Source organism: Passer domesticus, chromosome 12 (assembly GCF_036417665.1).
Source record: "Passer domesticus isolate bPasDom1 chromosome 12, bPasDom1.hap1, whole genome shotgun sequence".
In the NCBI taxonomy this organism is placed as follows: Eukaryota; Metazoa; Chordata; class Aves; order Passeriformes; family Passeridae; genus Passer; species Passer domesticus.
In genome coordinates, this window is record NC_087485.1 from 8400746 (window position 1) to 8415546 (window position 14801).

At 47.3% G+C, this 14801-nt stretch overlaps 1 protein-coding gene across 1 annotated transcript in view; it reads right to left on the bottom strand.

Annotated features, from left to right (window-relative positions):
- NECAB2 (N-terminal EF-hand calcium binding protein 2) overlaps positions 1 to 14801 on the bottom strand; it is a 73486-nt gene that overhangs the window by 5534 nt on the left and 53151 nt on the right. The window contains exons 4-5 of the mRNA XM_064386687.1: positions 12567 to 12592; positions 9846 to 9943 (exon numbers count right to left, since the gene is read on the bottom strand). Coding sequence (XP_064242757.1) covers positions 9846 to 9943; positions 12567 to 12592 — 124 coding nt within the window. The remainder of the gene's footprint in view (positions 1 to 9845; positions 9944 to 12566; positions 12593 to 14801) is intronic.

A 14801-nucleotide genomic window follows, 5' to 3' on the forward strand; every position in this document is an offset into this window, starting at 1 on the left:
CCGCCAGGGTCAGGACCAGTGCAGCACCTGGTCCCTGGTCCCCTCCCACATCCCCACGATGTAAAGAGGTGTTCCCCAAAGCCTGTAGTAGCTCTCTTTAGCATGATCTTAAATGACTTTACTGTTGCCTTGCAGCCAGCGGGTGCAGGTATGAAAAGTGTGTCCTCTGCTTTGGAGATCCCTGCTTGGAGAGTTCAGCATGTGATACAGTGCCCTAGTCCACAACAGTATGGCCAGCCCAGCACTCATGTTAAAGGGGTTTGGGATGAGTCACAGGGCTCAATGTGTTTGACTGACAGAACCTCCCAGGGTAATACAAACTTTTTCAAGACAAAGAACACCTAAAAATATTTTAATAGAACAACTGATCTGCATGAAGCACCCGGGGCCCCTTTCCCAGCACAGCCTTGCTGAGCCCTGCCCAAGGCACAGTCCTGCTCCTGACAGTCACCAGCACAGGTGGGACACTGGCACAGGAACAGGGACACTGGCACAGACTGTCCAACACTGACCCAACCAATCCAGCACTGGTTCAACACCACTCAAACCAGTTCAACACCAGCCCAACCAGCCCAGTGGCCACTGACCTCACCAGCTCTGGCTGAAGCCAACCATTCAGCATCAGAGCTGAAAACATTTGCAGTGCAAAAAAGGCTCCCCGAAACCCAGGCTCAACAGAACCTCTTTTTCCCAGACTCTTTCCCACCCATCAGTGCCTGCTGGGACAGCACACTGCCCAGGCAAAGCTCTGTGGGCAGTCTGTCCCTGTGTGTTCACACCTCCTGGCATGGGACTCCTCTGGGAGGAATGAATGAATTTTTGGAGCCATGAGACAGGGATGGATGCTCCTGGCTCCCTGCATTCCATCAGCAACGACCACGCTCATGGGACTGGAGTGGTCCCAGCACCACTGGTTATCTGAGCATGCAGCAGTGCAGCATGAGCACCCCACGCTCCCCAAAGCAAATTATTCCTGTTTTATGGTGAAGCTATTAACAAGGGTTATTTCCATGGCAACTGGAGCAGCTCTGCGAGAACCCAGAGGGCCTTTATCTGCGCCTTTATCTCCTGTATTAAATCATAAAACAAGAACGAGCTGATGGAAAAACCCTTTGGGGGAACTGCTCACAGAGCTGATTCCTCACCCCTGGTTTGGTGTGGAAGCATTAGTTTCTTGACGGCTTCTTCAGCATCCAATTAGCAGCAGTTAATGACTTCTGTCTAACACAAGAAAACCTGCCCACAGCCCTAGTGTTTCTGGGGGATATGCACCACATGGTGATCCTCAGGAAATAGTGGTGCACGATGAGGTGATGGTGATGCTGAAGCTGTGAGAGGATGTGTAGCTAAATGGTGGATTTTTTATTAACTAACCACAGCCTATAATCTTGGTTCAGCTTTAGGAAAAATCAAACAGGTGATTCCCACATTCGTTGAATTTGTTGAAATGCCCTACATGCAGATTGGATGGATGGATGGATGGATGGATGGGTGGATGGATGGATGGATGGATGGATGGATGGATGGATGGATGGATGGTACAAAGGTATTCCAGCCAGTGTAGAGAAAACTGGGGTGTTTGTGAAGACCTGATGCTTTTTGGCAGGCCAGTAAGACAAATAGATCTGAAATCAAAACAACAGGGATTTTTTTTTCCTCCCACTTAACTAACTGGCCATTTGCCAGCCCAGCTGTGACATTTGCTCTCAGGAGCTGAATCAGAAATGCACATGCTTAGAGGTTTTTTCTGCAATCCCTCAGGTTCTCCTCTAGCACGTGTCTTCTTCAGGGCTGCAAAAACAAACCATTAAAAAGACCAGCTATAAAGGAATCCTTCCCATTGTCTTACTAAAACATTTGTCAGACTATCCTAGTGAGATTTAATGAGGTTTAGTCTTATTAATTCCACCCTGAAGAGTTATTTCCTCCTTGCTTAGCTTGAGAAGTTAAAATATTTATGGAGATCATGTAATAATTGCTGCTCAATGAAGCTGCTTTGTGCCAGAAACTCTTGCACGTCTCCAGGCCTGCTCTTTCCCATCCATCATTTCCAGACAAGCTCTTTGCTGAACTGCCTGGCCTTGACCTCTGCTGCTGCAAACAGGGGGCTGTGAGTGTTTGCAATGAGCAGCAAGTGTGAAAACATCATTGAAAGGATGGCCTTGAGATTTCTGTGCTGATGGCTCTCAGGAGAGCCTCGGACAGCGTCACGATCTGACAAAACAGAGACCTTCAAAAATGAGAGAGGAGTGGGAAAAGGACAGCGTGCATTATTGGGGAAACATCACCCAGGGCTGGGTCTCTGGTCAGCTGGCTGAGGTCCAAACCCCAAATCCACCCTCCTCCTCCACATCACAGGCTGTTCATGTGTCTGTAGGGCACCTTCCCACACACACTGGCAGCCAACACAGGGGCACAGTCTGCTCAAAGCCCCACCACAGCTCTTCCAGCTTTTGATTTCCACAGGAACCCACCCAAAATTGCCCAAATTCTGGCACAGATTAATGACAACACCCCTGGGATGTGTTACTTGTGCAAAGGATAACTGGGATTTTGATGCTGTTGAGTGCTTGGATTTGCCAACCCGTGCCAAGTTTCCCTCACCAAACGCTGCAAATGGATGCTTAAAAATGGGCTCTCATGGCCATGTCCTTGTGGGTACCAAATACTGGGGAATGAGAGTTTTTATGTTATTGAACATCTCAAAGCTTCTTTGCTGGCATTTTTAAAGGTCACTATTCAGCTCATTAAGACTACAGGATGTAAAATATAGATTATTTTGTACCACCCACGAACTCGGAGACCCACTGTGACCTCCCCACATCTTCCCTTTGCCTCACAGGGTTACAGCCTGACCAACAAGGCTTCCCAGGGCTGGCTTCCAGCAGGACTGGCCAAATTGGCTGACAATTACCACGCCTGGGGACATTGATGACTTCTCCAACTGTTAATAACTGCAGTCCAAGCACACCCACAGAGTGAGGCTGCCGAAATGAGAAGGCTTTTCAGTTGGAAACCAAAGGCAACTCTGTTTCACCCACACTTTTCCTCCAGTTAAAAAAGCAAAACCCAACAACAAACCTATTGCCATGCCATGTAACACCCATCAAGCCTCATCCCAGGATGATGGGGAGGTTATCTTCCACCCACCCAGCCCTTTAAAAACCAGGCATGTGTTGCACTGTAATCTCTGAGTGGCTGATTTAAATTCGTTGCTCATAATTGCCTGTTTGCTTCCAAGAGATATTTTCTTATAATTAAAATAACACTCAGACCTGCCTCTTTCTCCTCTCCCTCCCCCTACTTTTTAAATCCCTTCCAAAGCAGAGACCCAAAACTGATTGCCTGGCACATAATCAGTAGGAGAAACCTGAAGAGAACAGGCATTTAAATAGTTGATAAATGAAAGCATTACCATATGAAAGACCCTCAGCCTTCCCGAAACAGCTCTAAAAAACCAAATGAGACACCTGTTCAGATTTAAAACATGACAACAGCATCATATGGATTTGAAAAGTTTTTGCTATAAAATCCTCCTTCTGCAAATTTTAATGTTGGACTCTTCTCATCTCATTCTTACCTTGTCTGGTCCTGAAGGTTTCCTGCTCTGGACCTTTCCCAAGCAATTTATCACAGGACTTCTCCATTCTCACTGTCAGAGAAGCTCCCTGCTGCACTGGGACCCATCATTTCTCGTGCAGCCCAGGGATGTGAAGGGCAGGTGTCTGCTGGCCCACACAGGGGCTGGGCTGCACCCTGATCCCAGGGTCACCTGTGGATCCAGAGGCTGCTTTGCACCCTCACCCAGCAGGCTCAGAACTGGCTTGGAAGTGTGGCCTCCTACTTCTCAACACCCTGGCTATAAATCATCCTTTTGCTTCACACATGCTCCTAATTAGCTGTATTTAGTACCCACAAGGCAGCAATTTGAGACATATTTTATTTCAGTTTTCCAAGGAAAGTGCAGATTTTGTTTTCCAAACAGGACCTACTCAAAGGACCCTGCAGATGTAGCAGTGTGGGATGGTCAAGCTGCTGGAGGCTCAGCCTGGCTGTGCCACATGCTCACGCTTTGACTTGCTCCCTCCCTTCAAAGCTGCTCTCAGACTATTTGGCAAGACAACAGCACTGACACCTTCACCACACAATTTACCTAAATCCCAGGAGCAACAGACCTAAAATAGGAGGGAAGAGGAGGAAAGCCATGTCCTACAAGAGGTCCATGAGAGCTGGAGCCAGGACAGCACAAGCAAGACCTCCAGAGAAAAAGCTCTTCCTTTTCAGGGAGGATGGAGGGACATGAACTTTGCAGCAACAGATGAGCAGAAGAGCAGTGAATGAGGATCTTAATCTAAAAATAGGTCCCAAAAGAGACCTTGGGATTCATCTCCCTGCCAGTCCCTGCTCCCCACAGTCTGGCAGCCCAGGTGGATCTCCTGCACAGCCCTGCTGGGCTGGCAAGAGAATCACTCCGGATGGCACTGCACGGAGAAGCAGCTTTCTGGTCTGGAGTCTGAACAGAAAAGTTAGGAAAATTCAGTTCTTGCAGAACTGAAGCAGCACATTTTGTTTTAAACTGTGGTGCAATATTATCTTAAATCACCTCCAGAGAAGAGTTGCAAAAATATTTTCTGGGAAGCTAAATGAGCACCTCCTTTCCTTTTAGATTGCTCTTCCACTATGAAGTTCCGTAATTTTCTGGAGATCAGCATCTGTTTTTTGCTATAGAAATTGACACAGAAATTGTTCAGAAATGTGTCATTCAAAACACATGGAGAGTTGACTCATCCTTTACCATTTCATTGACCCATCACTATGCTTTTCTTTTTTCAGCCACAGCCACGCACCATGATTACACTTTAACTGCATCTTAGGAGAGTTTCAGACCTGGCTGTGCTGCACTGCAGTGACACCCATGGCCTTCAAACCCAGACCAGGGGTCTTCAGCTGCTCATTTACCCACCTTGAGGCAAGGCCAGAACAGGAGGTCTGTGAGAAGCCTTGAGCAGCTCACATTTTCCGGGCTGGGCACAACCCAGAACTGGCACCACTGTGCTGCTGTGCCACCCTGCCACGGGTCCATCCCCTGGCACAGCACAGCCCTGCCCCAGGAACCTGCCACCCTCAGTGTGAGCACCAAGCCCACTCAGCAGGGCAGGAGAAAACCTGCTCAAGTTAAATGAAAGGCTGAGATAAAGGGTTAGCTGGAGGATGGGAGGAAAATGTTCTTTTTGAGGATTATTTCTAGCGACTATTTTATCTCGAGGTGTCATCATTCAAAAAAGAGCAATATCACTTTTGGCAAGCTTAAGTTTGGCAGGTAAGAATGCAAATAAGAGCACTTTATATTGCTGATCTGAGCTGTGCTGCAAAACAAAAAACACCATCCCCCATTTTTAGCATCCAAGACTGCTGGCAGATGGTTCTTGCTCTGGGGCTGTAACTGAGCTGCTCAAACAAGTGCAGTTTGCTGCTGGGGGCTGAAAAGTGGGGGAGACCCATGGTCAGCCTGGCACCAGCAGCAGGGAGAGGACATCTGCTGCAGCACCTCCACGAGCCCCAGGAGCCCAACATCTCCTGTTCAACTACATCTCAAAAGGCAGAGACAAGAAGGGTGGATTGCTGCAGGAACATTTTAACTCACAAATAACATGCAAAGCTATTCACCTGTATGTAGATACCTCTGGGCTCCCTACTGCTACTGGAGCAACAGCAGCTGGTATTGAAGGTCAATGCACTCAGTTTTTTATGGTTTACATATTCTCACATCTAAATAATGAATTTTAAGGGGAAAATGCATTTGCAGCTGCTTTGGGGACAGTGCCAGTCCATAAGACACATGAGGTGTTTGGCACTCTGACAGGAGAAGGCTCTCAGGGGGTGTGTGTTGTGTCACCACCTGGTCATATTTCCTCTCCAGGTCCATTAAATGAGAGAACTGAGAGACTGGCAGCAGAACTGTGAGTGAGCAAACAAGGAGTAAAACACTGTCTGTCACATCCCTTTGCTCTCTCTCCAGGACCAAGAGTGATGCTGAACACCAAGCAGCAGCTGGTCCAGGGCCACCCTCAGATCCTCAGGGCTGCTCCATAAACCCTTCCTGCTGTACCCTACTCTTCCCTGAAGCCAGTCTCATTCTGGCATGTGCATGGCCAGTTGCAATTTCACCTCCAGTTTTGGGTAATTTTGCTTTCCAAGCACTCTCCTTCCATCTGGGACAGGGCATGCACCAAGGTCAGTCCCCAGTGCTTCTTGGACCTGCCTGCTGCCCAACAGGAGCATCCCCAGGCAAAAATTATTTGACTTTAAATCTGAGCTGTTTCATCCTTGAAAATATTCATCACTCAGCTTTTTTTTTTTTTTTTTTTTGATTCTTTGCAGCTTGCTTTTAAAGTTTACCTCCCCACTTAAGGTCAGCTTTGCTGATTCTTCCATGGTCAGTCCTGCAAAATGCTTAATTGGCAGAAGCTGGAAGCAGGAGCAATCCCAGTGCAGCTGACAGTGGCATCTGGACCTGGCAGGAACAAGGCTAATTGAGCCTCTCGGGCTCAAAAACCCACACTGTTTTTTTTATCAAGCTAAGTGCCATTTCCAGGGGTGTCTGGGTGAGGCTGTGCAGTGGTAAGCACCACCTCTGCCACCCCCAGGCGCTTCCCCTGTCACCCCCAAAGCTGACAGGGGTGGTGGAACACTGGGTGGGTGCTGTCCCCTAAGGAGGGGCAGGGACAGCACCCCCCTGGCTGTGCTGTCCCAGCTCCCTCCACACCCTCACACCCCCTGACCCTGGCACAATCCACCTCCTCCCCCGGCATCTTGGTTCTGGTCCTTGCTGACTGCACTACACAACAGTACAAGAGACTTATACAGGAACATCTCCCGCTGTCAGCTTTATTTAGAACCCAAAAGTTCATTTCCTTTCTCTCCAATTTAGCTCTGCATTTCCAATTGTCACCGGCAGTCGTTTCCATGCGGCACGGACATCACTGTATTGGAAAATCATTACAATGACAGATTTTGTTTTGCTGTGTGAGACCTTCCACTACTGAATCTAATTACTGCTGATACTTTACGAGCTCCTCCAGCACGAGATAATTGCTGCTTTCTCTTTTTATGAGCAAGAAATAACCAGTTGTCTTTTAAGGTGAGAAATATAAACAGCAATTAAATGCCATGGTTCTCCATGCCCTCTTGTCACCTGGCACCCCTCAGAAACACAACCCAGAAAAAGGTTAGGCTCCGTTTATTGTTTGCCCCAAATACATTGTTTGAAAAAGAGGGAATAGGGATGCTCCTAAATGATAGAGAGTGTTCTCCAGCTTAGGAAATGTGTCTTTTATTATGGAGAAGCAGGAGCAGCTCACAAGCAAAGCAGTTTGCTCACAATGCTCAGCATCATCACCCAGCCCTTTGCAGGGTCTGGCCACAAGAAAAGGTGTAGGGACAGCAACAGGCTCGAGCATCAGGGGGCACAAAACCACGCTTAACTCTAGCAAAAACCTGCTGCTTTGGTCAGCTTTCCCCTCTTCCAGTGTTTCTAAAAACTAAATGTATGAATCTTTTAAACATCCTGCTACCTCATCAGCATGGGACCCTTGGTTACAGCATCACATGGGGAGAAGATGGAGCAGAAGGAACCTACCCCATCCCTGAAAGTGCCCAGGGCCAGGCTGGATGGGGCTTTGTTCTCCACTGGTCCAGGGGAAGCTGTCCCTGCCCATGGCAAAGTGGTCGAACTGGATGAGGTTTAAATTCCTTCCAAAACAAATGTATCCTGTTTGAACACTGGAGACAGGTTTCTCTACCACCCACAACAGCTTCTTTACTCTTGTTTTTTTTTTTTTTCCCTGCTTTTTTACATGAACAAAGTGCCTGCCTTTGAATAATTCATTGATGAGGTTTGTACCACTTTGTTCACAAAATCACAGTGGGGAACAGAGTTTTTCATTAAATCCTTCTTTGCCAGCTCCTCTCTGTGATGGAGTCTTGCTCTGCTTGTTCTCTTGCCAAAAATCTGCCAGGCAGGAAGAGCAGCACACGCCAGGGGCTGATGAAATGAGGGGTGGGAGGATGCTGGGGCAGCACTCCCTCACCTGGCTTGGGAAACTCTGCATTTGGGATGAGGGGTTGTGATCCTTCAGTGTCACAGCAGGAAGGTGCCTCCAGTGCTCCAGATCTCCCTGTTCCTCTCCACAAATTAATGAGGGAGGTGACCAGCTCAGGTTTATGTACATAGCCTTGACCTGCTGCAATTAAGGCAGGTGAATCCTGCCAGAATTTGCTGAATCAAGGCAGGGAAAGGTGTTCTTATAAATAACCATCCTGCTTCTGCTGCAGAAGTCTCATCCAAGGTAGTACCCAAATGCTTAGATGCCTGATTTATAAGCAGGGAATAGACCATCTTCCTCTTGCAAAGTATTAGGAAGAGTTAGTCATGTATATTCACACCACATTGGAAAAGCAGTGATGGAAGGCATCACGAACAGCAGGCTGGAATGAATTACTAAGATCTCTATTAGCATGTTAACATTTATTTAAAATACATAGTTGGCAAACCTGATGGTCATGAAAATTGCTAATAATGAATATAAATGAGACATGAACAGACACAGATACTTAATCATTAAAAATTGGTGTTGTCCTGATTTTTTTAACCCTTTCATAATGTTGATAAGAAATCACTAACACTTCAGACAGATCAGTGCTTGGCCAAAGACTTTTGCCTTTAATTTATAGTGGCAAGACATCAACATGTTAAATATGTGCCTTCACTTTCCATGCTGCCTTCCTCACAAAAATCTAATGGAAGAATTTTAATCAAGCAAGGAAATCAAGCTCTTTACTCAGCAGCAAGAAGAGAGAGAAATTTGCCATTTCCCATTCTAACTCCTGAAACTTCTTATCATTGTCACTTCTTTAATGTGGAGTAATTTGAGTTTCTCTTTTAGCTTCAAAGATAGACGGAAGGGAGATTTTGATGTGGATTGCTTGCAGGAGGGTGTAGCTGGATTGGGAAGTGCTTACAACTGCTTGGAAAAAGCAAAACCTTCCTCCCTGGCTTGGCCCTCAGTGCTTGCTGCTCATCAGTGAAGAGGAAAACTGCTTTTTATTCATCATGGCACAAAACAACAATGCAAATGTGGTTGAAGGTGGAAGTGGGAGAAGGGATTGATTATCCTGAGGCAGTAAATATCACTGATACAGCCCAGTTGCACTATTAAGTGGTGTGGAAGGACAGGAAAATAATTTCAAAGGAAATAAAGCTCTATAAACACTTCTCTCAGCCTGGAAAGACAACAAATGACTGGTGTTCCTCTCAGCGGGGATGTTTATATGGTACATCAGCTGAGATTTTACAGGTATTCATAAATAAACTTCAATATGCTTCTTGGTCAGTATCACTGTCTATGGTAGTCCAGGATCATTATCACACGTGATGGATTTTTAAGGACCTAGGGTTACTTTGCACATATAAACCAGGTCATTATGTCTCAGTTGTGGTGCTTGCATGATTCCTCTGCAGTCCTTCAAGCACACAGCTCTCTAGCTTCTAATACAGCAGCTTCACACATGGCAACTGCATTTGGAAAACAGGTTGCCTTCCAAGGTGGAAACTCCATTTAAAGGCAGCTCTATAATATGAAGTTTCCAAAAGCCCTCTCAGTGATGCCAACAACAACTCATGCATTCCAAATCCCACCTGAGAGACCCCGTGCTATTTGCAGAGCAGGAGGACACAGCCCTGCTGAAGAGGATGAGACCTTTCAGATTTATGTGCTCTGTCAATGCAGCTTTCAGGCCGCTCACTCTGAGCCTGTGAAACGTGAGGTGCAGGAAGCAGCACTCACCCGTTTGGTGTAGTCCATGGCCTTCAGGATGGAGAGGTTCAGCATCTCCAGGGAGGCCAAAACATCCTCATAGTCTCCCATATGGTCAGCAAAATAGTCTGGGAAAACCAAGAGAAGCAGGATGGGAACGTTAAGGTAACCTGAGGCTACCTGGCACAGCAAGATCTATTATTGGTGGAAACATAAACCTGAGAGGATGGCTCCAGGGGTATTTTTATACTCTGTGTCCTCAGCCAAAGTCACAATTTGTCCTGCAGGGATGGGAAGTGGTGTGATTCCCATGAAGTTTGGGACCATTGCAGAAAGGAGATGTAAGACCCAGAAGCTCCCATTAAAAATAATTCATCAGGTTCTTTATTTCTATGCCGACTTCTGCATTTGATTCTTTATGGTCTCTCTCCCTTCTACTGCTGGCATGGAGGAAGGGGTCTCAAAAGAAATCCCCTTTCCATTCCCTTGACATTCTTTGCCTCTCAAAGCATCCAAATACCTTCCAATTCACCCCAATTTATATGAGCTGAGACTGGCCTTACATCTTTCCCAACATTCCTATCACATTTACACCTCAGCCCACAACCACAGGTTGAACAAGCTCTTGAGAGTAAAAAAGGAAGAGAACAGGGCTGCAAGCTGGGCCCAGAATCACGTGTTCTCCACAGAAGGAGCCACACGTCCTCTGTGCCATGCTTGTCCTTTCCCTGTTTCTCTGACTGACACAGAGCACAGCAAAAAGCTGTTCCTTAAAAGCCACTGGTGCTGCTCCTCGGCACTAGGACAGGGAGTTTCACACTGAGGTGACATCTCTGTGAAGTGCAGCAAGACAAACTCCAGGAAACAACCCCACTAATTAGGTTTTCTTGGCTTAATTAGAAGTGCCTATAGCTATTTACAGTCTGAGAACATATCCAAAGGGAAGAAGATTTTGGCAGAACCGGAATGTCACAGCATGACTGACAGCAGCTGTTCCGTGATAAGTAAACAGCTTACTCTCATTGCACTGTGTTTGTTTGGCTTTTCCTTCCTACTTGGGAAAGAAAAATTGAACAGATCTGATAGGAAAAGACTTTTTCTAAGTCCTGAAATAAAAAGCTGGACCCATCCATTTCAGGAGAAATGAGCTGTTGTGGGCACAGCACAGCCCTTGAGACTGACTAAGGTGCACATGGGAGCAGAACAGAGCTGACTTTAACAAGGATTCAACTCTGCTGCTTTATCATTATTTATTCATGTGAAGCTACAGGCTCAAGAAATAACTTTTGAGATGCTCTCAACATTTTATAACACACAAGAGACACACCAATTTAGACAAACTGAGGGTTTATGTTTAATACCTAGAAGAGAAGCAAGCAAATAAATCACAGGCGAGGGCAGGTATTCAGGATAACAGATCTAGGCAGGAGCTTGTGCTGATCAATCCTTTCTCTGGCTTTCCCTAGCTTCCCAGGAGGTGATGGGGTTATCTCCCTTCCCTCCTGGCAGCTTCACCCCTGGGAGAGGCAGTGAGATGGGATCACACTGGGTGACAGCCATGTAATTTCCTGATTTTATCAGAGTGATGGAGAAAGCTGTGAGGGGTTAAACAATGCCATTGTTACCCCAAAGCTGTGGGGGTTTGATTTCCTGGGTCAGCTGGCAGGGAGACCTCATGCAGGAAGAATGGAGGGATGGGAACAAGCCCTTCATATCCTCAACAGACCAAAAGGACTTTATGGCAGTCTTTGTTTCTTGCCTAGGACAAGCAGGAATAACCAGTGGAAAGGGGAAACATTGCTGCTTTTGCTGCCAGCTTGGATGCTCAGTGTGGTGTGGGCAGGGCTTGAGGACACCAGGAGGAGAGAAACCCTGGACAATGTCCTGGTGCAGGCACTCCCGGGGACAGAGAACTCCTTAAGGTGTCAGGAATAAGGAGTTACTGCCTGGTGCTGGCACGGGCACCCAGTAACCCCATCCCTGTCTGCACAACCTGCTCCCAGCCAGAGCTCCAAAGGCTGGAATTAGCTGCAAAGTGGTGAAGAAAAATGGTGAAGACCTGCTGAGGTGGCTTCATATGTTATTCTGTGTCCTGGCACAGGAGGGGAGGAGAAGAGATGGATGAGCTCTCTGCAAGGACACCCAGCTCTCTACCCATCTCCTCCCAAAAAGCCAGGGGGCAGGAAACACTTCCCAATGTCAAGCATCCATAGAAAAATACACCTGAGTGAGCAGTTTGAGGCACCTCCTAATGAAGCAAAGCCCTTCAGAAATCCCAGCAGGAAACATTCCCTTTCTGGTCAAGGTGTGGGACAAAATATTATCACAGATTTTCTGTTCTGCCTTTAATTTTGGCAAGCTGTGGGAGGTACAGCAGAGGTAGTGCACCCCTGAGGCAGCCTGCTGGGAAACAGGAAGGCTGGCCTAGGGAGAAGCATGTTACAGGTCTTGCAGGGGAAAATGGGTTTATTGAACTTCAGAGCAAAGCTGGAAGCCACGACACCTCCAGAAATTAAACTCCAGCTTGTTATTGAACAGGGTCCGTGTGCTTCGCTTAGCTCTGACCCCATTTGTGCTGCACGAAAATGAAAAAAGTTCTGCCAATTTTCCTGTGGAATAAGGAGCAGAGCAGCAGCAGGGCTGAGGTGCCCCAGCTGCACAGCCCTGCAGTCTCTGCTGGGTTTCATGCAACCTTCGAGGGCCTCATGCACACAATGATTGCTGTTGCCCAAAAGGAGGGACTGCACTCACCACACAGCTCCTTGGTGTCCACATTGCTGCAAAGGGGACAACGAGGCAGGGAGGAAGCAGGAAAAAAGAAAGAGAGAGAAAGAAAGACAACTTTAGTGACAAGGGCAGATTGAAGGCTGCAGTTAGAATTCCCACAGGCTTAACTCCTGGTGCTCTCCTGCAACATCACCCACCCCCTGAGCATCCCCCAGCCACCAGTGGGACAGCCTGTGGAGAAGAGCAGGGTTGGTGCACTCAGGGCATCTTCAGCATCTGTGCAGCTGGAACAGGTTCACAAGTTATTTTGGACGTTCCCTGAGAGGGAAATGGGTACTTGAACATCCCCCCTGAGGAGGGGGCTTTGCCCCAGGGGGACCCAGCACCCTGGAACATCAGCTCCTCTGACTTACAAACATCCAGCCTGGCAACATCTTGGTGAGACACTTGGTGTGGCACAGGAACGTGTTTGTTCCCATTTACTCAGAACAAAAATGTGCAAAATATACTTTTCTCAGTGGACCAATTCTCCTAATTCTGCCCTTATCAAGCAGCTCTTGCCGGGACTGCCTCCAGACACAATGGCACAATTACTCCTTAACACATGAACATTTAGTTTACATAACAACCTCTCAGCAGACAACCTGCTTGGGAAATAAAGATTGCTGCTAATCTCTTTGTGCCTCCTATTCCCACACAATCATTAGTGCCATTCAAGGACTGGAACGATCCCTTAATAGAATTATATCTTATCCATCCATTTATATCCTGGGAAGTTGTTTCTTTACCTAAACCCATCCCTGCTCTGTCTAACCTGCCAGCATCAGTGGATTAGGGCTTTCTCTGCCAGCCCTGCCTTGACACCCAGACCAAGGCAGGCACAGATGCCTGGAGCCCAGGAGGTGCTGCCTGAGCCTCTGCTGTCTCCTGCTGGAAAAGCACGGGGTGCTGAGCCACAGCCCCTCTGGGTGAGAGCTGCCTGCCATGGGGAGAAGGAGTCTCCTCTTGTCCTGGGCCCTGGTGGAGCAGGACACACTGCAGGGCTGCAGCTGCCCCTCCCTGCAAAATGAGCTTCTGCACTGCTTTATCTTTGTTCTCTTGGAGTCTTTTCTTCCTCAAACCCTGGAATTACTTCCCTGAATCCTGCAAAGCCTCCTGGGGCTGCTGTGGGCTCAGCTCCCCTGATGTTCTCATGGATGCACGGACCCCACAGACACAAAGCACTGTGCAGCAGAGTGCTCCTGATCCCGGGGGCTCTGGCACTGCTCAGCACTTGGCAGCAGGGGATTCCCAACAGGAGCTTCAGCAGTGCAGCAGCAGAGGAGTTCAGATGCATTTCCAGCACTGGCACAGCCCCGTGCCAGCCCCAGGAGCTGGCTGGCTGTTCCCCAAAGCACACAGCCTGGGAAGTCAAATGTTGCTTGCAGACACATGCACGAGAGTAGTTTTGACAGCAGCATCACCCATGAAGTGTTTCAATAATATTTTTCAGAAGACAGTTATTGTTTATAAACACCTACTGATGGGGTTATGGGTTTGCAGCTAGGGCATGTTACTGAGAAAAAAAAAAAAAATCTGTTATTTTATTCCATGTGATTCTGCATTGTAATAATCGATCTGCTGCTGCCAAAATTGGTCTTTTATTTCCTCACATCTTGGCATTGTATGATTTAACTTAATTGTGCTTGAATGTTAACGCAGCTGAGAAGTTGCTTTTAATTTTAAGCCATCTTGCCTTCAGAATAAGGCTAATGAAAGAAATTACTGAAGTCACAAGCTGACTTAATAAAAAAATATGATAATGTTGAGATGAAAAACTGTAAGGAAATCAATGGGTACTTGAGCAGGCTGTTTCCACCCCGCAGGAGCCTGCCTGCTGGGAACATCGCTGACACAGAGCCACGTCCCCACCTCTCTTACAGGGGGTTCTGGCCCAGCCTGGGAGCTGCACAGCAAAAGCCACGTGCAGTACCCAGCTACAAAACAAGTTACAAGCTGATCTGGTGGTTTAATACTTCAGCAACTGAGCCCCACCTGGGTTATGCCAGCAGGGATTTTTATTCTGTAAATATTCAGGATCTGGGGTTCAGGCCTGGTGGGATGGGGGTGGCAGCTCCTGATGAGCTCCTTTGTCATCCCCAGCCCTTCATCCCAGAGCCTCCCCTCAGAGGACATTTTTGGAGCAATCACATATCATAAATCCCTTCAGAAGAAAAACATTTACGTGAGCATTAGTTACCTTTTTTTTTTTTTTTCAGA